Below are 27,787 nucleotides of genomic sequence, written 5' to 3'. Positions count from 1 at the left end.
CATCTTCTCGCTCTCGCTATTTCTTTCTTGTCTCTCTCTCTTTACCCCTATCTGTCTCTCTCCCATAAACGGCTGCAGCACCTGTTTGTGCACGCATGAAAAAGACTGGTTGCGTGTCATGCCACCATGTGATTCAGGAAGGAAGGTTATTCAGACCATAATCATTACATGATTGTCTGTTTACATTGTGCCCAAGCTAGTACAGGTTGGTGTTAGCGTGCAGGGCAAGCTTTTCATAGTTTTACTTTAATTATGGTATCGTCAGCCAAGGCTGTGGTTGCAGGATGTTGAGTAGGCCTAGCTGTGTATGGACTTGGGTTGTAAGTGTACTGCTGTTTTTGTGTTATGTGAGTCCAGAGGTTGCACAGTTTAGACCCTCGGTTCTCCCATGGATCTAAAGCAGTGGCAGGGCATTCCAATCCAGGCGGTGCTGTTCTAGATTAACAGCTGGTCTCTCAGGGGATGCAGTGTTCTGTTTCAGTGTTGTCATAAGTATTGCGCAGCAAGTAGCACACAAATGATGACTGTTCCTTTTTGCAAAATGATTTTGCCCAGGGTTCAAGCTCATTCTTCATGTTATCATAACATGCTGTGTGTGTGTGTACTGCATGCATGCACAGGTGTGGGCCTGTGCTGTGCACTGTGTGTGTGGGGTCCAATGTGTCTGTCCGGGTGGCGTCAGTCACACATTCGCACTGTTTCCTGAGCAGGGTGGGGTCAGGTCTGTTCTGTTTTCTTTTTGTTGTACTATTTTCCTTTTGGTTCAGATTCTGCTGTCATTCTGCTGGTCTTACAGAGAAGGATGTTGAGGAGCTACAGATGCATGCAACACAGGAACCGTAATTGCATAGATGACTTGCATAGAATAAAAAAGAAAAGCTCAATTGCACCCTTCAGTCTTTAAAAAGATGTAGCCTATGCTCTGGCATAGTAATGGATCTTATCTGAAATTACTCAGTTAAAGAGTAACATTTTAGTGACCTATCTTTCCAGAGTGGCCTCATTACTTTCACATGTGGTTGTGTGAACCATAGTGAACTGCTGTAATGGATGGAGCTTTCATGTCATCATTGCTTTAACTTCTATGGGCTACGTGGGACGCTAGCGTCCCACCTGCAGGACACAGCCAGTGAAATATCAGGGCGGCAAATTCAAAAACAACAAAATGTCATAATTCAACGTTCTCAAACACAACAATTTTACACCATTTTAAAGATACACTTCTCCTTGATGTAACCACATCGTCCGATTTCAAAAAGGCTTTACAGCGAAAGCAAAACATTAGATTATGTTAGGAGAGTACATAGACACAAATAATCACACAGCCATTTTCCAAGCAAGGACACATGTCAAAACCCAAAACACAGCTAAATGAAGCACTAACCTTTGACGATCTTCATCAGATGACACTCCCAGGACTCAATGTTACACAATACATGTATGTTTTGTTCGATAAAGTTCATATTTATATCGAAAAACAGCATTTTACATTGGCACGTGATGTTTAGAAAATGTATTCCCACCAAAACTGCCGGTGAATGTGCACATCAATTTAAAAAAAAATACTCATCATAAACGTTGACAAAGTATATAACAATTATTTAAAGAATTATAGATAGACTACCCCTGGATGCAACCGCTGTGTCAGATTTTTTTAAATAGCTTTACGGAGAAAGGCCATTTTTCAATATTCTGAGTATATAGCTCAGCCATCACAGAGAGCTATACAGACACCCGCCAAGTTCGGGGCAACCTAAACTCAGAATTAGTATTAGAAATATTCTCTTACCTTTGCTGATCTTTGTCAGAATGCACTCCCAGGACTGCTACTTCCACAAGAAATGTTGTTTTTGTTCAAAATACTCCATATTTATGTCCAAATACCTCTGTTTTGTTGGTGCGTTCAAATCACTATCCAAAGGCATAACGCGCGATTTAATTATTTATGAGACTAAATTGATTTTATTGATGTATTCTATTAAGTTAAAATAAGTGTTTATTCAGTATTGTTATTGTCATTATTAGAAATATATATATATATATATATATTAATTACACACACACACACACACACAAATCGGCCGATTTAATCGCTATCGGCTTTTTTTGGGCCCTCTAATAATTGGTATCGGCGTTGAAAAATCATAATCGTTCGACCTCTAATCCAGAGTATGTGAGTGGAGTCGAGAGGTCAGGAGCCAGACAGGTAGGCTAAGGAGGAACAAAAATGAAATATTTGGGCTATATTATTAGGCTTTAGCCTACAAAAAAATGGTGAAGCATATGTGAGTGTGACACACTCGGCTGGCAGGAACATTAAGCGCTCAGCATTTTAATTGTATTTTTTTCTATTCAATCATAATCTATAAATTACATAGAAATGAAACAAAAATGCCTTTAGCCTCATGCCCACCATATGCGTTTTGTTTTGTCAAATGTCTAGTCAGCATTTTCCGTGCTTGACGCCTAAGTGCTTCACTTTTTAACATAAAGGACATATACCAGGAGCTGTGCCAGGTCCTCCAAGTCTGTTTACTCATCCAGCTGTAACACATAGAATTCACTGGCTTGTATGCGAAGCAGTAACTGTTTCAAAACAACTCCTGCCATGTCACTGATGCGTCGTGAAAGTGTTGTTTGATGAAGGTATTGTTTGTATGGTTTTTTGGGGCCTTTTCCCCCAGCGTTGTCCCAGCCATATCCGCGGCAGCAGGAATAATTAAGTCCCCCACAATAGTATGGGACTTTCCTGTCCTAGGCACTCGGTAGCTCACCATATATAAGACTCTTCTAGCCCCTTCTTATTAACCTTTCTGGGAGGCGTCCCACCTCGTCCCACCTCGACAACAGCCAGTGAAATTGCAGGGCCCCAAATTCAAAACAACATATCTCATAATTAAAGTTCCTTAAACATACAAGTATTATACACCATTTTAAAGATGCACTTCTTGTTAATCCAGCCACCGTGTCTGATTTCAAAAAGGCTTTATGGTGAAAGCACACCATACGATTATGTTAGGTCAGCGCCTAGTCACAAAAAAACAGCCATTTTCCAGTCAGAGAGGAGTCACAAAAAGCAGAAATAGAGAAAATTAATCACTAACCTTTTGATCTTCATCAGATGGCACTCATAGGACTTCATGTTACACAATACATGTATGTTTTGTTCGATAAAGTTCATATTTATATCCAAAAATCTCAGTTATCGCGGCAATGTTATGTTCAGTAATGTTTTGCCTACAAAACACCCAGTGATTTTGCAGAGAGCCACATCAATTTACAGAAATACTCATCATAAACTTTGATGACAGATACAAGTGTTATGCATAGGATTATAGATAAACTTCACCTTAATGCAACCGCTGTGTCAGATTTCAAAAAGCTTTACGGCGAAAGCACACCGTGCGATAATCTGAGTATAGCGCTCAGCCACCAAAACAAGCCATACAGATACCCGCCATGTTGTGGAGTCAACAAAAGTCAGAAATAGTGTTATAAATATTCACTTACCTTTGATCTTCATCGGAATGCACTCCCAGGAATCCCAGTTCCACAATAAATGTTTGTTTTGCTCGATAAAGTTAATCTTTGTCGAAATACCTCCTTTTTGTTCGCGCGTTCAGTTCATTATTCCAAATGCACAAGGCGCATGCAGTAAGTCAAGAAAAGCCAAAAAAGTTCCATAACATGTCAAACGATGTATAGAATCAATCTTTAGGATGTTTTTATCATAACTCTTCAATAATATTCCAACCGGACAATTCCTTTGTCTTTAGAAATGAAAGGGAACGCAGCTCACGGCCGCGCACGTGATTTAGCTCATGGCATTCTGCCAGACACCTTGTTCAAACAGCTCTTATTCTCTCCCCCTTCACAGTAGAAGCATGAAATGACGTTCTAAAGATTGTTGACATCTAGTGGAAGCCTCAGGAAGTGCAAAATGACCCCACAGACATTGTATATTGGATAGGCAATCACTTGAAAAACTACAAACCTCAGATATCCCACTTCCTGGTTGGATTTTTCTCAGGTTTCTGCCTGCCAAATGAGTTCTGTTATACTCACAGACATCATTCAAACAGTTTTAGAAACTTCAGTGTTTTCTATCCAAATCTACTAATTATATGCATATTCTAGCTTTTGGGCCTGAGTAGCATGCTTTTATTAATGTCTTACTACTCAAAAGTCATCTTAATTCTTGTTTAAAAATGTGGCTTATTTTTCAAATTGTCATGTTTTGTTTGGAAATGTCTGCGCCGGAGTGAAGATTTCCCACGAGAAGGTAACGGTTAATATGATTGGATGTTAATTGTTTGACTAGGCTACCTGTATTTTGACTTTTATTTCGCTCAACACTAGATGGTTTAATTTTTGGCAGTGAAACTAGGCTACTCAGGCGAGGGGGGGGGGGGGGGAAACTCACCCAAATGTATAGCCCCATTGGAAAAATATAAATGTACCGTTTGAAAATGTGAAGAAAAGGTTTTTAATTTAAAAAAAAAGTGAATCACATTTTTATTTGGCACACGTACCCCAGTTTGGGAATACCTGTTCTAGAAGAACCTGAGCCCCAATCCCACCAACTCTACTAAATGTAGCCCCTTTGGGTGGTTTACACCACCTACAATCTGTCAACATGAGGCACAGCAGGTTTTTCTTCGTCTTCCAATAAGTAGGTTGGAGCGGCGAGAGCATGCTGCAGAGAGAAGGGATGGAACAGAAGAGGGGGTGACTGCTCGGGAGCGGAATTTATGCGCCCTTGACAGTTGGGGCAGTTGTTGCGTCTCATAGCAACCAAATAAACAAGTGGTGACGTCACCTGTTCCTCGGGCTGTCATTCCTGAGGGTTTTAGTCATCACAGTCTGGACTGCCTAGCACTGCTGCACCTTATTTAAACACACACACGCCATACGTATGACATACACTGAGAAAAGTGTACACACCCTTGCAAGCTTAATTTGGCTACAACCCCTAGCATTAACATCCCGGACACATACGAAACCTAGGTAGAGGGAACACAAACCTAGGTAGAGGGAACACATTAACTCAGACACATACTAAACCTAGGTAGAGGGAACACATTAACTCAGACACATACTAAACCTAGGTAGAGGGACACATTAACTCAGACACATACTAAACCTAGGTAGAGGGGACACATTAACTCAGACACATACTAAACCTAGGTAGAGGGACACATTAACTCAGACACATACTAAACCTAGGTAGAGGGAACACATTAACTCAGACACATACTAAACCTAGGTAGAGGGAACACATTAACTCAGACACATAATAAACCTAGGTAGAGGGGACACATTAACTCAGACACATACATACACTGAGTGTAGCTCAAGCTTTTTATTTTCTAATCCTTTTACATTTAATTCAGCTCGTGCGACCCACGGAAATAGTTTTGCAGACGACCACCACAACATGTCAAATCCTCAAGTTGTAGCGAGAAAGCGGCACCACTCTGTCAATAGGGCTTGGAATTGCCATGGACCTTACGATACGATATGATAATGGTACTTAAGTGCCAACACTATGTATTGTGATTCTTTTATGTATTGCAATTCGATACTGTGACTTTTTCATTGCGTTTTGATGTTCCAAACATATTGCTCCCTTTATGTCTGCTGCAGAGGGACAAGAAAGCCATGAAAAAGAGTTCTGATCAGTCATTAAAAATAAAAGTGATGAAAACAAATTGGCTCCCGAATTTAAAGATGGGGAGAATAACCTAATGAAGAAAAAAATATTGACATTTTGGTGCAGTTATAGCCAACTAGCGCAAAAATAATATTGCTATATTGTCAAAACTATGCGACACGATATTGTATTAAAAATGTATATGCTCTACACTGTCCACAGATATCCCATGAAATTACGTTCTGAGTTATATGAAATTCTGACTGTCCTTGTCCTGTTAGTTTTAAATTACTGTGTAATTCCATGAATATGCATCAGTGTGATACAGATTAGGGCTGCACGATTTGGACAATATCTAATTGCTAATTATTATTATTATTATTATTAGACATTCAATGCGATGGCCTTCAACGCATTTGCACCGTTATCGTTACGCACAGTTGCTGCTCCTCATTCAGGCCCCAGGTGGTTAATTTAATTTATGGAAATATATGCAAATTAATATTTTTCCATCGCATCTCCTAAAAACATTTTCAATATAAGTCTGTAAGATGATAGTCTAGAAACTAAAGCTTTGGTTGTCTTCCTCTCAGGCTTCCATGTCTTCTCCCTGGACCTCAATGTCCACCTCTTGAACATCTTCACTGTCACTTCCCAACCTTGTTGAGGATGGCTCGTTGTCAGGCTCAAAAAGCCTCAAATTTCTCTGGATGGCCACCAATTTTTCAACCTTTGTTTTGGTCAGCTTGTTGCGTGCTTTGGTGTGTGTGTGTGTGTGTGTGTGTGTGTGTGTGTGTGTGTGTGTGTTCCCAAACAAGGACCAGTTGCGCTCTGAGGCGGCTGATGTTGGTGGGATTTGGAGGATGATGGAGGCAACAGGGGAAAGAGCCTCAGATCCACAAAGTCCCTTCCACCAGGTGGCTGATGAGAGAGGTTGGCATGACTGCCATACTGTATCTCCATCCCAAAACCCTTGCTTGGAAGTGTACTTCGCCAGACTGCCAAGAACCTTGCCCTCATCCAGGCCAAGGTGGCGAGACACGGTAGTGATGACACCATAGGCCTTGTTGATCTCTGCACCAGACAGGACGCTCTTGCCAGCATACTTGGTGTCCAACATGTACGCTGCGGTGTGTATGGGCTTCAGGCAGAAGGATTCACGCTTTTTGATGTATTTCAGAACTGCAGTTTCCTCTGCTTGGAGCAACAGTGAAGTGGGCAGGGCAGTACGGATTTATTATATTACATCTGCAAGCAGAGTCTGAACATCAGACAGGATGGCATTGTCTCCCTCAATCCGTGCAATGACTACTGCTAAAGGTTTCAGGCTGCTTACCACTCTCTCCCAAAATGCATCATCCAGGAGGACCCTCTTGATGGGGCTGTCCATATCGGCAGACTGTGATATGGCCATTTCTTGGAGAGACTCCTTCCCCTCCAGGAGACTGTCAAAGATGATGACAAAACCACCCCAAGGGTTGTTGCTGGGCAGCTTCAATGTGGTGCTCTTATTCTTCTCACTTTGCTTGGTGAGGTAGATTGCTGCTATAACTTGATGACCCTTCACATACCTAACCATTTCCTTGGCTCTCTTGTAGAGTTTATCCATTGTTTTCATTGCCATGATGTCCTTGAGGAGCAGATTCAATGCATGAGCAGCATAGCCAATGGGTGTGATGTGAGGGTAGGACTCCTCCACTTTAGACCAAGCAGCCTTCATGTTCGCAGCATTCTGTCACCAGTGCAAATGCCTTCTGTGGTCCAAGGTCATTGATGACTGTCTTCTGCCTTCAGCTCATCTGCAATGTAGAGACCGGTGTGTCTGTTGTCCCTTGTGTCTGTGCTCTTGTAGAATACTGGTTGAGATGTAGTTAATTATTCCTTGCCCAGGAACATTCAACCACCCATCAGAGATGATTGTGATATAGAAAGCAGACTATGATTTGCTTGACCTTCACTTGAACTCTGCGTCCAGCAAATGAGTAGATAAATCATGTCTGGTTAGAGGGGTGTATGCTGGGTGAAGTACATTCAGAAATCTCTTCCAATACACATTTCCTGTGAGGATCAGAGGTGAACCAGTTGCATACACAGCTTGAGCAAGACATTCATCGGCATTTCTCTGACTACGTTCCTCCATTGAGTCAAAAAACTTCTGATTCCAGGAGGACCATGAGCTGCTGCTATCGATAAGGTGTCTGATTCATCATTTTCACCTCGAATAGAAGTAGAGGGACTTTTGTCAGGTTGCTTGTTGTGAGTGCTGAAGAAACTTTATGCACGTGGCCAGATGATTCTGCATCTTTGTTGCATTCTTCACATATGATTTGGCAGTCCTTGCAAATGTACACAGCTTTTCCTTCTACATTAGCTGCAGTGAAATGTCTCCACACATCAGATAGTGCCTGTGGCATTTTCCTGTAAAGACTAGAAAGAAATTAGTAAAAGAAAAACAAATACAATTCCATGTACAGATAAATAGTTAAGCCGTTAGATTAAACAACTCCCTTGTAAGATACAGTTGAAGTTGGAAGTTTACATGCACCTTAGCCAAATACATTTAAACTCAGTTTTTCACAATTCCTGACATTTAATCATAGTAAAAATGCCCTGTCTTAGGTCAGTTAGGATCACCACTTTATTTTAAGAATGTGAAATGTCAGAATAATAGTAGAGAATGATTTTGTCAGCTTTTATTTCTTTCTTCCCATTCCCAGTGGGTCAGAAGTTTACGTACACGCAATTAGTATTTGGTAACATTGCCTTTAAATTGTTTAACTTGGGTCAAACATTTCGGTAGCCTTCTACAAGCTTTCCACAATAAATTGGGTGAATTTTGGCCCATTCCTCCTGACAGAGCTGGTGTAACTGAGTCAGGTTTGTAGGCCTCCTTGCTCGCACACACTTTTTCAGTTCTGCCCACACATTTTCAATGGATTTGAGGTCAGGGCTTTGTGATGGCCATTCCAATACCGTGGCTTTGTTGTCCATAAGCCATTTTGCCAAATCTTCGAAGCATTTTCCATTTGGAAGACCCATTTGCGACCAAGCTTCAACTTCCTGACTGATGTTTTGATGTTGCTTCAATATATCTGCAAAATTTTCCTTCTCATGATGCCATCTATTTTGTGAAGTGCACCAGTCCCTCCTGCAGCAAAGTACCCCCACAACAGGATGCTGCCACCGTGCTTCACAGTTGAGATGGTGTTCTTCGGCTTGCAAGCCTCCCCTTTTTCCTCCAAACATATCGATGGTAATAATGGCCAAACAGTTCTGTTTTTGTTTCATCAGCCCAGAGGACATTTCTCCAAAGAGTAAGATCTTTTTCCCATGTGCAGTTGCAAACCGTAGTCTGGATTTTTTATTGCGGTTGTGGAGCAATGGCTTCTTCCTTGCTGAGCAGCCTTTTAGGTTATGTCGATATAGTACTCGTTTACTGTGGATATAGATACTTTTGTACCTGTTTCCTCCAGCATCTTCACAAGGTCTTTTGCTGCTGTTCTGGGATTGATTTGCACTTTTCGCACCAAAGTACGTTCATTTCTTGGAGACAGAACACATCTCCTTCCTGAGCGGTATGATGGCTGTGTGGTCCCATGGAGTTTATACTTGCGTACTATTGTTTGTACAGATGAGCGTGGTACCTTCAGGCATTTAGATTTCTTTTCTCCTGAGGTCTTGGCTGATTTCTTTAGATTTTCCTATGATGTCAAGCAAAGAGGCACTGCGTTTGAAGGTAGGCCTTGAAATACATCTACAGGTACACCTCCAATTGATTCAAATTATGTCAATTAGCCTATCAGAAGCTTCTAAAGCCATGACATAATTTTCTGCATTTTCCAAGCTGTTGAAAGGCTCAGTCAACTTAGTGTAGGTAACTTCTGACCCACAGGAATTGTGATTAAGTGAAATAATCTGCCTGTGAAAAATTACAAAGTAGATGTCCTAACCGACTTGCCAAAACTATAGTTTGTTAACAATACATTTGTGGAGTGCTTGAAAAATGAGTTTTAATGACTCCAACCTAAGTGTATGTAAATTTCCGACTTCAACTGTAGATGTTTTTAAATGAAACGTATGGAAACAGGTGAATTAACACTCCTCAGTTAGCAAGCTAAAACCCACATGGTAGCAAAAACTAACTAGCAGAAATTGTTAACAAGTTAGAAATGATTTAAGTACTTTCCTGGAGACTACTATTCACTAGTTAACAAAAAATAATGTGTATCATATAAAATATATTCACCCCACCCAGTATTGTAATCAGAATTTAGCAGAAAGCATGTAGTCCTTGGCTCAGACAGTGTAGTGGTGTGGGCTCAATAGCATCTCATTAGTGTGCAAGATCTTGACAATCAGCTGTACATGTGATGGACAAGTGCACTACACATGTGATGGAAGAATGCCCTGTGCATGCAGAGGGTTGCAATACCATTGAATTGGGGATAGTTTAACCAAAATATGCCTAGAATTGTGTATCCCTCAAAGGTTCACTGTTATAAGCCAACTTTTTTGGTGAATTTAGGCAAAGTTCCCCAAATTCCCGGACATAACTTCCCATGAAAAATTTCCCGGAAAGTTTCCAACCCTTTGCAACCCTATTTCCGACACTTTGAAGCTCTTTCTCTCCTCACCAGCATCTAACAGCTTACTCTAAATTGGGATGCTTGTAATTGACCAGCATGTATATGCCATGCAGAGAGTGAGAGCCCGCTTGTGATTTGTCAGCATCCTTTGTGATTTGTCAGCGTCCTTTGTGTATTTAGAGAGTGAACGAGTAGAGTCTAGTGCATCTCATTGGAGTAGGTACCATACTCTATTTTTTGTTGTATTAACGTTGCGATATGCATATTGCACGTCATTATCACAATTTTGATCGGAATTAGATTAAGACTGATCTACTCTCCCACCACGTCTATTATTAAACCCATATGCTAAGAGCATGCATACACTGTGGGTTCATCTGGACACATCTGACACACACACACACACACGCACTGCTCTGGCACGTAGGAAGCCCAATGGCTTGCAGCAGGTGTCGGTCTGGAAGTCCTTGGTTTCTCCCTGGGAACAAAATGAAGTGTGTGTGTGTGTGTGTAGATGTAGAGAAGGGTCAGTGGGGATGTCGGGGCGGGGGTGTCTCTTGGTGGCGCAAAAGAGAGGCAGATGGGCAGTGGGGCCCTGTGCTCTCCATGTGGCTCTTTGTGTGCGCGCGTGCTCCCCCTCTCTCCATGCGTCTCTTTATCTCGCAGTGAAAGGCTTTGGCCACTAATTGTCGGATTAGTGAAAGCGATCCACCAATGCCCCACTGCACCCAATCAACTAAAGCCACACGTGTGGGGGAATGTCTTTGAATCAGTTGATCGATGAAGAGACACATGGCGTTGCGGTCGACCAGACAGATGGACTGCAGTGCGGATGTTTAGGACCCATTTCCCCTCTATTGTTTTTACCTCCTCTCTCTCGTCCTATTAAAATCCCCTCCGAAAAGGTTTAGAGGTGCAAAGCTGTGCTGGCAGAGTCATCTTTGAAGACATGTGCCCCCTCCTGTGTTCTTCTTTTTGGTTTTTGTCTTTTTGTTTCTTTAACCAAAAAAGTGTGGAAGTGTTTAGAGAGCTTGGTTGGTTACGCACACACACACACACATACTGCAGTCAGTCAGTATGACCTCAATCAGCCTCTGGCACTCAATCATCTCTGGCACAGACAAAACAGGCTACTGAGTGTTAGATTATACATCGCCTAGTAGTCTAATGTTCAGTTGCTTGATGTGTTCAGCGTTTCAACCTTTTGACATCGCTACATTGAATGAATTTGAATACATTTTGGAGTTTACCTAATGGCAGAATTTGGTGATGTTTTTGAGGCGCAGAATTTTAGTTGGGAGACCGTTTCCATTTTTAGCATCATTGCTTTTTACACACCAGAGGGCAAGTGAGCCAGCCGGTGGCTTTACGTGACCTTTAGGTGAACCTTTTTTAACTTTGACCTGGTGCCGTATGGCTGACCCCCCCACCCACCCACCCAGCAGATGGACTTTACTAGCCTTTCTTCTGAAATGTGCATTTGTTCACGCCTCGTCATGGATTTTAAAAAGCAATCTGCAGTTAGTAGAGGACAATTTCACGGTAACGGAATTCCGCTGAGACGCTTTCACTTTAACATGTATATCAAACAACATTGATTTCTGGGCAGGAGTAGTAACCAGATTAAATCGGGTACGTTTTTTTTTTATCCGGCCGTGCAAATACTGCCCCCTAGCCCCAACAGGTTATTAAACAGCATGATCATTACACGGGCACCTTGTGCTGGGGCCATAAAAAGGCAACTCTAAAATATGAAGTTTGGTCACACAACACAATGCCACAGATGTTTCAGGTTTTGAAGGCGCGTGCAATTGGCATGATGACTGCAGGAATGTCCACCAGAGCTGTTGCCAGAGAATTTGTTTATTTCTCTATCATAAGCCACCTCCGTCATTTTAGAGAATTTGGCAGGACGTCTAACCGGCCTCACAACCGCAGACCACGTGTAGCCACGTCATCCCAGGACCTCCATATCCGGGCTTCTTCAACTGCGGGATTGTCTGCAACCAGCCACCCAAACAGCTGATGAAACTGTGGGTTTGCACAACCGAAGAATTTCTGCACCAACTGTCACAAACCCTCTCAGGGAAGCTCATCTGCGTACTCGTTGTCCTCACAAGGGTCTTGACCTTACTGCAGTTATGTGTCGTAACCAACCTCGGGGCAAATGGTCACCTTCGATGGCCACTGGCATGCTGAAGAAGTGTGCTCTTCACGGATGTATCCTGTTTCCAACTGTACTGGGCAGATGGCAGACCGCGTGAATGGCTTTGTGTGGGCGAGCACTTTGCTGATGTCAGTGTTGTGAACAGAGTGCCCCATGGTGGCGATGGGGTTATAGAATTGTCAGGCATAAACTACGGACAACGAACACAGTTGCATTTTATTGATGGCAATTTGAATGCACAGATACTGTGATGCGATCCTGTAGCCCATTGTCGTGCCTTTCATCTGCCGCCATCACCTCATGTTTCGGCATACGTGGCACCATGTCGCAAGGATCTGTACACAATTCCTGGAAGCTGAAAATGTCCCTGTTTTTCCATGGCCTGCATACTCACCAGACATGCCACCCATTGAGCAAGTTTGGGATGCTCTGGATTGACGTGCACGACAGCATTTTCCAGCTTCTGCCAATATCCAGCAACTTTGCACAGCCATTGAAGAGTAGTGGGACAAAATTCCATTCTCTACAATTAACAGCCTGATCAACTCTATGCGAAGGAGATGTGTCACGCTGCGTGAGACTAATGGTGGTCACCAGATACTGACTGTTTTCTGATCCATGCCCCTACTTTAAAGAAAAAGTTATGTGACCTACCGATGCATATCTGTATTCCCAAATCCATAGTTTATGGCCTAATGAATGTATTTCAATTGTCTAACTCAGTAAAATCTTTTGTTGCGTTTATTTTTTTGGTGTAGTTTGTGATTTTTTTTTTTTACTTTTGAGGAAATTATTTTGTAAACTTTTTTGTTCTGGCAATATGGCACCCACCCTTGTACAGATTTGAAACAACAAAGGGCAGACAGTCATCTGAGAGGGATGATGTGAAGGCTTCGTGGTCATCCAGCAGAGACATAGGACAGACAAGCGACTGGTCCAACAGAAGTCCTGTCTCTTGGTGCAACCGGCTATCCCGTCACAAAGGTGCGCGGAGGGGCCAGTGCAGGCTGTGAGGCAGTTCTGGAAGAGGGAAGCCAACAGGATAAGATGGTGGTTCCGGTGGTGGCGCTCCCCCTGCCCAGGAACAGGCAACAGGAGGACCTCGGTAATAAGGGCCTGTAAGCTCCCTAGAGGAGCAGGAGGAGTCCTCTTGACCCCGGTATGGTGTCAACTGAGGACACCAGGACTGGAGACATCAGGGCCGACGCGGCAGAGCTCAACAAGGACCCAGGGACTGGATACTTAGGTGGCTGGACCCACTGAGCAGCAATGGGCGGCGGCCACTGGAAGGGATGGACCCAGGCAAAGGGATCAGGAGGTTGGGCAGCAGAGCTCGACAAAGGTCTCAGCACGACAGACGGTAGAAGTTTGACTGCAGGTCTCGACCAAGGTCTTGGGGCTAGTGACCGCAGGTCCCCAGAGCTCGACGAGGGCCTCCGCACTGCAGATGGCGAGGCCGCCCCATCAGCAACAGGAGTTGAGGTTGGCTATATCTCCACAGCAGCGACGGGCAGAGATCTCAGGACAGGAGATAAATGCACACATGAGAGGTAGAAAAAGACAGAGCTAGTGACTTGGGGCCTTACTGGGCTGTAGACTGTGAGCTAGGTGAAGTTAGACCTATCTGGAAAGAGAGCTCTGGTCCTCATACAGGAAACGGTGGGCCTAGCATAGCAGGAAACTGTGAAACCACTAGGTGATCAGGGAACTGAGGGCAAATATGATCTGGACTTACTGGGGCTAGTAGAGCAGAGGCTTTAGCGTCTATTACGACAGGACACTGAACACCCTGGACAGGCGGGTCCCCCACTGGGATGTCAGGAGGATCCCCCATGGGGACGTCAGGAGGGTCTTCCCAGGCTGGAGCTAGCAGGACACCGTTCAGAGAGGCAAGCATAAACCCTGAGCCTGTGACAGGTAGGTCCCACCAAGCAGGTGGCTTGATGTGGCCTGGACAGCGGACAGGGACCAAGCCACTGCAGCAAAGGGGGCTCCCAGGGTGGTGGCTCCAGGGAGGAGCTTGGAGATGTCTTTGGACAGCAGCAGGCTGGATGTCGAAGGTAGGGCTAGGCAGGTCCCACCAGACCAGGACCGAAGAGGTCTGAGTGGACTTGGCGTACACAGCTGCAGGCAGGGCTCCCACATTATGGACCAACTGACATTCGGAGGTGTCGGCTGGAGTAGGAGTAGGGTGCTCTCTCAGGGTGGCAGCTCCGCTGTCCCTGGAGAAGGCTCAGCGGGAGCACAGTGGTATGGCGCTCATCCAGGGTGAGCTCAGGGAGCTCCTTTGTCCCTGGGGAAGGCTGTAGGTCTTACTGATCGCAACCAGGCAGGGAGGTGAGTATTGGTCTTGGGTCCAGAATGGGTCAGCACAACCTCTGTAATTGGAGATAGTGATGGCATCACTATGGGAACCAGTTGAGACTGTGAGGCAGGAGCTGGTTGGAACACAGTGGGGTGCTCACCCAGGGTGAGCTCAAGTAGCTCCTCTGTATCTAGAGTAGACCGTAGGACTGCTGTGGAGACCAGTTAAGACTCTGCAGCAGGAGCTGGTTTAAGCACAGTGGTGGGAGTGTATAGCTGAGGCTCCATGGTATTAGGCCCCACTACTAACTCAGCTGGAAGACGATGGGGTGCTCCCTCAGGGTGAGCTCTGGTAGCTCCTCTGGCCCTGGAGAAAGCTGTAGCACCGCTGTGAGGGACTCCACAGCAGGGGTCAGATCCAAGATCGGTGCTAAGGTGGAAGGGCAAAATGTCTCAAGCATCTTCTGATATCTGGCATTGCTGAGCTGGTTGCGCTGGCGCCGCGGAACCTCCGTTCTCTCCCTCTAATACTGCTTGCAGTTGTAAGAAGAAAGAACTGTAGAAGGACTGGTGGAGATGGTAAGGCGCTAACTGTCAGTGTCCATCAGGTAAGTACTAGCTAAAGTGGACTGTTGGAGCCTTCAATCTTTCTGACTACTTCAATTAGCTCATCAATCTCGTCACACTGGCTGTGTAGACGCAGTGTCCCCCCTCTGGTTGTCACCGATGTCCCACGCTCCCGGTGATCTCTGGGGAAGGTTTTGACGCTGATCCTGATGATATCCGATCTAAGTTTGATGCTGATCTTGGCGATCTCTGAGGTTAGCCTGTGGTGGGAACTCTGAATTAGCAACCAATGAAAAGGCTGAGGCTATGTCCTCTATTCTGCTGGTCAGCCTGGTGGTGAGTTGTACCGGTGATGAGTCATTGAAGGGGTAGGCGGCCACTTTGACTGCAGTATGTCACATCTCGAGTTCTCAATAGAACCCTCTAGCAGCTCTCCCTCGTAGGAGTGGATGTGTGTGGTAGTCTGTGCCTCGACTCTTCGCCGTAGTAGTTGTAATCGTTGAGATATCGTGGCGGGTGATCCAATCGGTACAGACGTACCACATCTTGTGGAGGCTCTTTTCTGTTAACTGGCATCCTTGGGCTCTAGTACTCACTGTTGTCCAGCTCTAAGGACCATGAACAATAAGGGTAGGGTTGTAGAGAATCGAAGGAACATGAATGTAATAAGAAACCTTAGGTGTTGGCTTAATACTGGTAGCAACCACTACAGAATGTCTGGTCAGATCAAGGATGGGGCGGATGTCCAGCTTGAGGTGGGTTTAATGGAAGATATCCACATTCACACACATCTGACCACTCATGGTTCAGATAACTGAGAATCCTATCCATTGAGAACTGACGTTAATTATGGGTCTAAAAGGAAAGAGGAGAAAGAACTTAGGCAAGAGCACTGCTATAATAGGAATAAAAATACTGTACAAGCTAGCGCAGGTAAAGTACAACAGCGCATGCTATACACTACAGCAGGCATAAGGCCTAGTCACATGGCAATAACCTACACAGGCTAGGGAACTTGTAAACATGCTAAACGTAGGTAAATGAACAGTACAAGAGTGTAGGTACATCTACATAACAAATGGCATGAGCAATTTACACAAATGACTAATGCTAAAACCGCTAACATCGCTAATAGGCATGCTAAATACCAATGCATTCTGAATGAGAACCGCTAGCGGGAGTCCGAGCTAGCTAACAAGTTCAACATAAATGGTCATTATAAACAGCAATAGGCAATATTTAGCTCTTTCTGCCTTGTTTACAGAGCTCAGGCACTTGTAGATGCACGCACAATAAAATTGACGGCAAAGGAAATGTCCATGAGATAAAAGGTAGCAGGAGGGAAAAGGGGGTTTATCTGACTTCTGCCCTGCCATGTTAGGGGTCCTTCTGAACCTCCCGTAATAGAGGCTGCTGATTGCCAAACATATATTGACTGTGTGACCTTTACCAATAAGAAACTAAATTAGTTAGGACCTTCTGAATGGGGGCAGAACTGCCTGGCAAAAAACACCAGTAGAGCGTGCTAGAACAGCTGACTGAAACTGTCCATTTTAATACCTATAATAACATAAATTAATAAATGCTATTGTGTTATAAAAAAAATGTTTTGTGTTTCTACTGTTACTTAAGACCTTCATAAACACAACCAAATTATGATTTTTGCAATATCATACAGTGCTTTTGGAAACAACCCCCTTTTTCCAAATGTTGTTACGTTACTGCCTCATTCTACAATGGAAACAATATTTGGATGTTTATAACCACCATGACTCTTACTAGAGCTGGCCACCCGGCCAAACTGAACAATTGGGGAGAAGGTCCTTGGTCAGTGAGGTGACCAAGAACCCGATGGTCACTCTGACAGAGCTTGAGAGGATCTGCAGAGAAGAATGGGACAAACTCCCCAAATACATGTGCTAAGCTTGTAGTGTTATACCCAAGAAGACTTGAGGCTGTAATTGCTGCCAAAGGTGATACTACAACAGTACTGTGTAAAGGGTCTGAATACTTATGTAAATGTAATATTTGAGTTTTTTTTTTATTTTAAATACATTTGAAAACATTTCTAAACCTGTTTTTGCTTTGTCATTATGGGGTATGGTGTGTAAATTGATGAGGGGGAAAAAGCAATGTAATAAATTTTAGCTCTAATGTAGCAATCTGGAAAAAGTGAAGGGTCTGAATAATTTCCGAATCCGCTGTAAATGAAATGTATTAATTGCACTGTCAGAATGACTGCTCATTAGCTTGAAGGGGGTCCCTCGAGGTTCAGCAGTGCTAGTGTTAGTGAAAAATCGGAGTCTCAGCGTAATACCTTTCTGGGGGAATGCCCTACAGTAAATGTAAACAAACACTTTATAGCCTCAAAGCCTACACAGCACTGCTACTGTTGGGGGAGCTGAAGGAAGCCCCCAGACATCTGGTATTGTGCCCTATTACCTAATGTAGCAAATATGGTCCCATTCCATTACCTATGTAGTGCAATAATCATGTTTACCTTATATTAGTGAAAGACTGGCTGGGGAGTGGGGATGTGAACACTGAAAGCCCACCACAACCCATTATCCTGTCTGTCTGTCTGTCCCTCTGGCCATACACAGCACTGCTATTGATACAGCAGAACTTCTACTGTTGGAGCCAGTGGCGGCTGCCACCCGGAAGGCTCCAGACCAGATGGGCGTCCTAGTCAAACCACTCATCAGTCAGATGTGCCTTGAGCAGACAGTCAGTCGCCTCTGCAGTTAAAGGAATAGTTAGACATTATGGCAATAAAAAAATCTACTTACCCTGAGTAAGATGAACTCATGGATACCATATGTATGTCTCTGTGTGCAGTTGGAATGAAGATGATGGTAGTAAAGTGAACCATTGCTAACTCTTAGTGTCGCCAAGTTTCAGTTCGGCTGGCGCCTAGCCGAATTTGGCTAGCCGAACCAAACAATTGTGCTCGCATACTCCCTTGAATGACCTTTGCTTGACAAAAGAAAAAAAATAAGCTGCAACTGCACTGTTTGTCCATTTTTGAGATGCCGTAGTCAGAATACACTTCCTCAAAATAGTCAGGATTTATCCAAGATAACTCAAGAAATCTGTTGTTACAGTATGTGCACACACTTACCCAACTGTTTTGGCATGGAAGCATGCGGATGCCTTTAGGGATGTGTTTCTCACCTTTCATGAACGATTCAATACATCTAGATTAGGGATGCGCCGAAATGACATTTTTGGCTGATATCGGTATCCCTAACGTTACCAATAAACTTATCCAAACAAGTCAATCAACGTTTATAATCAAACAATAGGTACCCTAATACGCAAATAAACAATAAAATTTAAGGCGGAGAATCGTTATTGTCTTTACCGGAGAAAAATACCAAAGAACGTGCTCTCATTCACGCACTTGGAAGCACTACAGCCAAAATGGGAGCCACCTAGAAAAATGACAATTTCTGGCTCATTTTTCCAAAAACCAGCCCGAAACTCTTTCTAAAGACTGTTGACATCTAGTGGAAGCACTAGGAACTGCAATCGGGCACGTTTTTGCCCTATTATAAAAGCCATTGAAATCAGTGGTAGGATTTTTTTTTTGGGGGGGGTGGTTTGTCCTTGGGGTTTCGCCTGCCATTTCAGTTCTGTTATACTCACAGACATTATTTTAACAGTTTTAGAAACTTTAAAGTGTTTTCTATCCAAATCTATGCATATCCTAGCTTCTGGGCCTGAGTAGCAGGCAGTTTACTTTGGGCATGCTTTTCATCCGGACGTCAAAATACCTGCCCCTATCCCAAAGAAGTTAAAGCAGAACTACCAAAACTATTTCTTACGGTGACCCTGAACCCTAATCAGTAGTTGGATCTGAGTTGTGTCCACTCCGGTAGGCTACACAACTCTGAGGAAAACTATTTTATAGAGCACATTTGGTAACAATGACCCAGGAAATTACATTTGTCACTCAACCAATAAAGCCAATGATTTGACATTGCAAAAGCCATTTTACAAGCATCTGAATGCTGACGGTGCCAGATGTACGAATAGCCAATTAGAAGAACAGGGACAGGCCTACCGCTCGTTGGCGTGAACACCTTTTTCTCTCTCCCGCACTGTTTTTCAGATTTTCTTTTCACTCACCACACCCCTCATCTCCTCCACAGGACATTTTTCATTGCAGATACTAGATTCGTTTCCATAGAATCCACACTAAACATAACACTACTCTTTTCCCACAGGCAGGTCAATCCCTCAAAAGATGGTTCGGGGCATCAGAGCTGCGAGGTGGAAGACTTTTGGTACGAGCCAAGCGAGGAAGAGGAAGCTCTGTACGGCACATCACCCCCCTACACCCCCCGGCAGATGAAACGCATGTCGGGGAAACACCAGAAGAACAGCCAGGCCAGGTCGGCTGGACGCTCCCCCGTCGAACACTCTCCTAACAAGAGTAAGTTGGGGGATAAGATGGAGGCAGTGGTCACAGAGTCCGAGGTAGAGGGGACAGGGGTATCGTGTGATAAACATGTTATGCAAACACCATAGAAACAGTCAGGGCAGGTCGTCTGACGCTCCCCTACTGGAAGGTCTCCTAACAAGGGTGACAGATAAACATTAACCCAATCTACCTGTTAAGGACAATTTATACCCTACGTAGACGGACCCTGCAGAGTGCAGTGTTGTTTTGTCACAAAAGAAGCGGGTCCTTGTAGTGCGCTCCGACATTCAACATACTCCTGTGCCACATGAACATTGTAACGCGGTGTGTTATTCATTGAGTAGCTGTGGGGACATGGTTGTGTAGGCAATGAAGCTTGCTTGGTTCCTTGATCTATAGGCTATGCATCAAAGTAGTCTCTTGCATTGATAAGCAAATGTAATCTCAGCTACTATTCAAATAACAATGTAACTTCATTAGAATAACTAGTGATTCCAGGCTATTTGTAAAAACCGCTGCGAGATGTGCTTCTTCTCCGCGACCAAAACATTGCATTCTACTTTTAGCTGATATGGTAACTAATACATTCAAGCAGCATATTAAACTGGGATAATGTTGTTGGTTACACTGGCAAATAAAGACTATTTGCCAAGCCATTTTATTTACAGTTAAAGTCGGAAGTTTACATGCACCTTAGCCAAATACATTTAAACTCAGTTTTTCACAATTCCTGACATTTAATCCTAGTAAAAATGCCATGTCTTAGGTCAGTTAGGATCACCACTTTATTTTAAGAATGTGAAATGTCAGAAGAATAGTAGAGAATGATTTATTTCAGCTTTTATTTATTTCTTCCCATTCCCAGTGGGTCAGAAGTTTACATACACTCAATTAGTACTTGGTAGCATTGCCTTTAAATTGTTGAACTTGGGTCAAACGTTTCAGGTAGCCTTCCACAAGCTTCCCACAATAAGTTGGGTGAATTTTGGCCCATTCCTCCTGACAGAGCTGGTGTAACTGAGTCAGGTTTGTAGGCCTCCTTGCTCGCACACGCCTTTTCAGTTCTGCCCACACATTTTCTATAGGGTTGAGGTCAGGGCTTTGTGATGGCGACTCCAATACCTTGACTTTGTTGTCCTTAAGCGATTTGGCCACAACTTTGGAAGTATGCTTGGGGTCAATGTCCATTTGGAAGACCCATTTGCAACCAAGCTTTAACTTCCTGACTGAGATATATATATATATATATATATACTGCTCAAAAAAATAAAGGGAACACTTAAACAACACAATGTAACTCCAAGTCAACTTAGGAAGCAACACTGATTGACAATAAATTTCAAATGCTGTTGTGCAAATGGAATAGACAACAGGTGGAAATTATAGGCAATTAGCAAGACACCCCCAATAAAGGAGTGGTTCTGCAGGTGGTGACCACAGACCACTTCTCAGTTCCTATGCTTCTTGGCTGATGTTTTGGTCACTTTTGAATGCTGGCGGTGCTTTCACTCTAGTGGTAGCATGAGACGGAGTCTACAACCCACACAAGTGGCTCAGGTAGTGCAGCTCATCCAGGATGGCACATCAATGCGAGCTGTGGCAAGAAGGTTTGCTGTGTCTGTCAGCGTAGTGTCCAGAGCATGGAGGTGCTACCAGGAGACAGGCCAGTACATCAGGAGACGTGGAGGAGGCCGTAGGAGGGCAACAACCCAGCAGCAGGACCGCTACCTCCGCCTTTGTGCAAGGAGGAGCAGGAGGAGCACTGCCAGAGCCCTGCAAAATGACCTCCAGCAGGCCACAAATGTGCATGTGTGCTCAAACGGTCAGAAACAGACTCCATGAGGGTGGTATGAGGGCCCGACGTCCAGAGGTGGGGGTTGTGCTTACAGCCCAACACCGTGCAGGACGTTTGGCATTTGCCAGAGAACACCAAGATTGGCAAATTCGCCACTGGCACCCTGTGCTCTTCACAGATGAAAGCAGGTTCACATTGAGCACGTGACAGAGTCTGGAGACTCCGTGGAGAACGTTCTGCTGCCTGCAACATCCTCCAGCATGACCGGTTTGGCGGTGGGTCAGTCATGGTGTGGGGTGGCATTTCTTTGGGGGGCCTCACAGCCCTCCATGTGCTCGCCAGAGGTAGCCTGACTGCCATTAGGTACCGAGATGAGATCCTCAGACCCCTTGTGAGACCATATGCTGGTGCAGTTGGCCCAGGGTTCCTCCTAATGCAAGACAATGCTAGACCTCATGTGGCTGGAGTGTGTCAGCAGTTCCTGCAAGAGGAAGGCATTGATGCTATGGACTGGCCCGCCCGTTCCCCAGACCTGAATCCAATTGAGCACATCTGGGACATCATGTCTCGCTCCATCCACCAACGCCACATTGCACCACAGACTGTCCAGGAGTTGGCGGATGCTTTAGTCCAGGTCTGGGAGGAGATCCCTCAGGAGACCATCCGCCACCTCATCAGGAGCATGCCCAGGCGTTGTAGGGAGGTCATACAGGCACGTGGAGGCCACACACACTAATGAGCCTCATTTTGACTTGTTTTAAGGACATTACATCAAAATTGGATCAGCCTGTAGTGTGGTTTTCCACTTTAATTTTGAGTGTGACTCCAAATCCAGACCTCCATGGGTTGATAAATTGGATTTCCAATGATTATTTTTGTGTGATTTTGTTGTGAGCACATTCAAAATTATTTAATAAGATTACTTCATTCATTCAGATCTAGGATGTGTTATTTTAGTGTTCCCTTTGTTTTTTTGAGCAGTGTATATCCACATAATTTTCCTGCCTCATGATGCCGTCTCTTTTGTGAAGTGCACCAGTCCCTCCTGCAGCAAAGCACCTGCACAACATGATGCTGCCACCCCCGTGCTTCACGGTTGGGATGGCGTTCTTCGGCTTGCAAGCCTCCCCCTTTTTCCTCCAAACATAACAATGGTCATTATGGCCAAACAGTTCTATTTTTGTTCCATCAGACCAGAAGACATTTCTCCAAAAAGTACAATCTTTGTCCCCATGTGAAGTTGCAAACCGTAGTCTGGCTTTCTAATGGCGGTTTTGGAGCAGCTTCTTCCTTGCTGAGCGGCCTTTCAGGTTATGTCGACCATAGGACTCGTTTTACTGTGGATATAGATACTTTTGTACCCGTTCCCTCCAGCATCTTCACAATGTCCTTTGCTGCTTTTCTGGGGTTGATTTGCACTTTACGCACCAAAGTACGTTCATCTCTAGAAGACAGAACGTGTCTCCTTCCTGAGTGGTATGACGGCTGCGTGGTCCCATGGTGTTTATACTTGCGTACTATTGTTTGTACAGATGAGTGGTACCTTCAGGCGTTTGGAAATTGCTCCCAATGATGAAGCAGACTTGTGGAGGTCTACAATGTTTTTTCTGAGGTCTTGGCTGATTTCTTTAGATTTTCCCATGATGTCAAGCCAGGAGGCACTGAGTTTGAAGGTAGGCCTTGAAAATACATCCACAGGTACACCTCCAATTGACTCAAATGATGTCAATTAGTTTATTAAAGCTTCTAAAGCCATGACACCATTTTCTGGAATTTTACAAGCTGTTTAAAGGTACAGTAAACTTAGTGTATGTAAACTTATGACCTACTGGAATTGTGATACAGTGAAATAATCTGTCGGTAAACAATTGTTGGAAAAATGTATTGTCATCCACTAAGTAATGTCCTAACCGACTTGCCAAAACTATAGTTAACAAGAAATTTGTGGAGTGGTTGAAAAATGAGTTTTAATGACTCCAACCTAAGTAATTTTTTATTTGTATTTTTTTTTATGTCTTTTTTTATTTTTTTTGACACCTTTATTTAACTAGGCAAGTCAGTTAAGAACACATTCTTATTTTCAATGACGGTGGTTTAACTGCCTTGTTCAGGGGCCGAACGACAGATTTTTTTTACCTTGTCAGCTTGGGGATTCAATCATGCAACCTTACGGTTAACTAGTCCAAAGCTCTAACCACCTCCTTTACATTACACTCCACGAGGATCCTGCCTGTTACGCAAATGCAGTAAGAAGCCATGGTAAGTTTCTAGCTAGAATTAAACTTCTCTTATAAAAAACAATCAATCATAATCACTAGTTAACTACATATGGTTGATGATATTACTAGTTTATCTAGCCTGTCCTGCATTCCATATAATCGCTTAGGTACACGTTGCTCCAACCATAAACATCAATGCCTTCCTTAAAATCAATACACAAGTGTATATATTTTTAAACCTGCATATTTAGTTAATATTGCCTGCTAACATGAATTTCTTTTAACTAGGGAAAATGTGTCGCTTCTCTTGCAAACCTAGTCGGGCTATATGCAGCATTTTGGGCCGCCTGGCTCGTTGCGAACTGTGAAGACCATTTCTTCCTAACAAAGACAGCCGACTTCGCCAAACGGGGGATGATTTAACAAAAGCACATTTGTGAAAAAAACACAATCATTGCACGACTGTACCTAACCATAAACATCAATGCCTTTCTTAAAATCAATATACAGAAGTATATATTTTTAAACCTGCATATTTAGCTAAAAGAAATCCAGGTTAGCAGGCAATATTAACCAGGTGAAATTGTCATTTTGCGTTCATTGCACGCAGAGTCAGGGTATATGCAACATTTTGGGCTGCCTGGCTCGTTGCGAACTAATTTGCCAGAATTTTACGTAATTATGACATAACATTGAAGGTTGTGCAATGTAACAGGAATATTTAGACTTAGGGATGCCACCCGTTAGATAAAATACAGAACGGTTCCGTATTTCACTGACAGGAAAAACATTTTGTTTCGAGATGATAGTTTCCGGATTCGACCATATTAATGACCTAAGGCTCGTATTTGTGTGTTATGTTATAATTAAGTCTATTTGATAGAGCAGTCTGACTGAGCGGTGGTAGGCACCAGCTGGCTCGTAAGCATTCATTCATACAGCACTTTTGTGCGTTTGCCAGCAGCCCTTCGCAATGCATTGCGCTGTTTATGACTTCAAGCCGGTCAACTCCCAAGATTAGGCTGGTGTAACCGATGTGAAATGGCTAGCTAGTAAGCTGGGTGCGCGCTAATAGCGTTTCAAACGTCACTCGCTCTGAGACTTGGAGTAGTTTTTCCCCTTGCTCTGCAAGAGTAACGCTGCTTCGAGGGTGGCTGTTGTCGATGTGTTCCTGGTTTGAGCCCAGGTAGGAGCGAGGAGAGGGACGGAAGCTATACTGTTACACTGGCAATACTAAAGTGCCTATAAGAACATCCAATAGTCAAAGGTATATGAAATACAAATGGTATAGAGAGAAATAGTCCTATAATTCCTATAATAACTACAACCTAAAACTTCTTACCTGAGAATATTGAAGACTCATGTTAAAAGGAACCACCAGCTTTCATATGTTCTCATGTTCTGAGCAAGGAACTTAAACGTTAGCTTTTTTACATGGCACATATCGCACTTTTTCTTTCTTCTCCAACACTTAGTTTTTGCATTATTTAAACCAAATTGAACATGTTTCATTATTTATTTGAGGCTAAATTGAATTTATTGATGTATTATATTAAGTTAAAATATGTGTTCAGTATTGTTGTAATTGTCATTATTATAAATAAATAATTAATCGGTACCGACTTTTTTGGGCCATCCAATAATCGGTATCGGCATTGAAAAATCATAATCGGTCGACCTCTAATGTGAACTTCCGACTTCAACTGTGATTTATATATCTGCTTATTTCACATGGGGAGATGTGGGAAGCTAAAAGGCAAGCTTGCTTGCTGCTAGCGGGGTAGCCTACAGCCAACTGGCAGGCACAGAACGAGGCAATGTAAAACAAACCTAAACTTTCATTACATGTAGCTATTATTCAAATATGCAGTTGGTTTTCATTGAAATTAGCTAACAGTGGTGACGTTTTTAAGGTGATTCTTCTTTGCTTTACCACATGGAAGACGACAAGAAGGAACTATCGGCCCCTTGTGTATGTTGCTATTTTTTTGTCTAGGAACACATGGACCGGCAAGGGTAACATGTTACGAAAGGTGCACGTTGCTCCAAAAAAATCTCACTCAACTCAAAAGCATGCACATAGATCGAAATATGTAACTGTAAAGAATATTTGTTGGTATGTGGTGTGTAATGAGGAGCAACCAGACGCTACACTTGACACATTTATGACATTTCTTATTCCACTTACTAATAAGAAAATGACCGTAAAAACTGTTATATAAACATTATATGAAGCATGCTAGTAAAAAGCTTTGGAGCACCTTAAATGAAAGTTTGGGCAAAAAAGCAAACTCCGTTCCATCATTCATTGAATCAGATGGCTCATTCATCACAAAACCCACTGATATTGCCAAGATTAGGTAACAGGTATGACATGCCAGCAACCAACACTGACAATACACATCAAAGTATTTCTGAGCAAATTATGAAAGACATTCACTGTGATTTTGTAGAGGTGATTTTCTTTTTATATATATATATATATATATAATTATTATTATAAAAAAAAATTTTTTTTATCTACAATGACAAGTCACCGGGGTCTGACAACTTGGATGGAAAATTACAGAGGATAATAGCGGACAATTTTGCCACTCCTATTTGCCTTCAGTCTAAGCCTACTAGAAAGTGTGTGCCCTCAGGCCTGGAGGGAAGCATAAGTAATTCACCTACCTAAGTATAGTAAAGCCACCTTTACTGGCTCAAATAGCCAACCAATCAGCCTGTTACCAACCCTTTTAGTAAACTTTTGGGAGAAATGTGTGGGTTGACCAGATACATTTGCTATTTTACTGTATACAAATTGACAAGACTTTCAGCATGCTTCTAGGGAAGGACATTCAACAAACACAGCACTTACACAAATGACTGATTGGCTGTGAGAAATTGATGATAAAAAGATTGTGGGATCTGTTTTGTTAGACTTCAGTGTCGCTTTTGACATTGATCATAGTCTGCTGCTGGAAAAATAAATGTGGACAAATAAATAATGGAAGCCTCAAACATAATCCATTTAGAATCAGGAATTCCCCAGGGCAGCTGTCTAGGCCCTTTAAAAAAAATGTTAAACTAATGACATGCCAATGGCCTTGAGTAAAGTCAGTGTGTATGCTTAGGACTCAACACTATACACATCAGCTAGTACATCGAGTGAAATCACTGGGACACTTAATAAAGAGCTGCTGTTTCAGAATGGGTGGCAAGAAATAAGTTAGTCCTAAATATTTCAAACGAAATGCATTGGGCGGCAGGTAGCTTAGTTGTTAGAGCGTTGGGCCAGTAACCGGAAGGTTGCTGGATTGAATCCCCGAGCTGACAATCTGTTGTTCTGCCCCTCAGCAAGGCAGTTAACCCACTGTTCCCCGAGTGCCGTGGATGTCGATTATGGCAGCTCCCCTTACCTCTCTGATTCAGAGGGGTTGGGTTAACCTGTTGAGGACAGACGTTCCGCTAGCGGAACCCCTAGCCAACAGCCAATGACATTGCACGGCGCAAAATACAAAACCAACTAAAATACCACAATTCAATTTTCTCAAACAATCAACTATTTTACACCATTTTAAAGATGAGACTCGTTAATCTAACCACATTGTCCGATTTCAAAAAGGCTTTACAGTGAGAGCAAAACATTAGATTATGTTAGGAGAGTACATAGACACATAATTACACAGCCATTTTCCAAGCAAGCATATATGTCACACAAACCCAAACCACAGCTAAATGCAGCACTAACCTTTGATGATCTTCATCAGATGACACTCCTAGGACATTGTTATACAATACATGCATGTTTTGTTCAATCAAGTTCATATTTATATCAAAAACCAGCTTTTTACATTAGCATGTGATGTTCAGATCTAGCATACCCACCGAAAACTTCCGGTGAATTTACTAAATTACTCATGATAAACGTTGACAAAATACATAACATTTATTTTAAGAATTATAGATACAGAACTCATTTCGTGACAAAAAAAATCAAAATATTCCATTACCGTACTTAGAAGCATGTCAAACGCTGTTTAAAATCAATTTTTCATGCAATTTTTCTCGTAAAATAGCGATAATAT

General features: G+C 43.1%; 1 protein-coding gene across 1 annotated transcript in view; it reads left to right on the top strand.

Moving 5' to 3' along the window:
- Nucleotides 1–27,787, top strand: part of LOC115200875 (mitogen-activated protein kinase kinase kinase 4) — a 75,100-nt gene that overhangs the window by 7,491 nt on the left and 39,822 nt on the right. The window contains exon 2 of the mRNA XM_029763992.1: nucleotides 19,507–19,715. Coding sequence (XP_029619852.1) covers nucleotides 19,507–19,715 — 209 coding nt within the window. The remainder of the gene's footprint in view (nucleotides 1–19,506; nucleotides 19,716–27,787) is intronic.

Source organism: Salmo trutta, chromosome 10 (assembly GCF_901001165.1).
Source record: "Salmo trutta chromosome 10, fSalTru1.1, whole genome shotgun sequence".
NCBI lineage: Eukaryota > Metazoa > Chordata > Actinopteri > Salmoniformes > Salmonidae > Salmo > Salmo trutta.
Note: the sequence above shows the minus strand (reverse complement) of the source record. Positions and strands in the feature narration are given on the sequence as shown.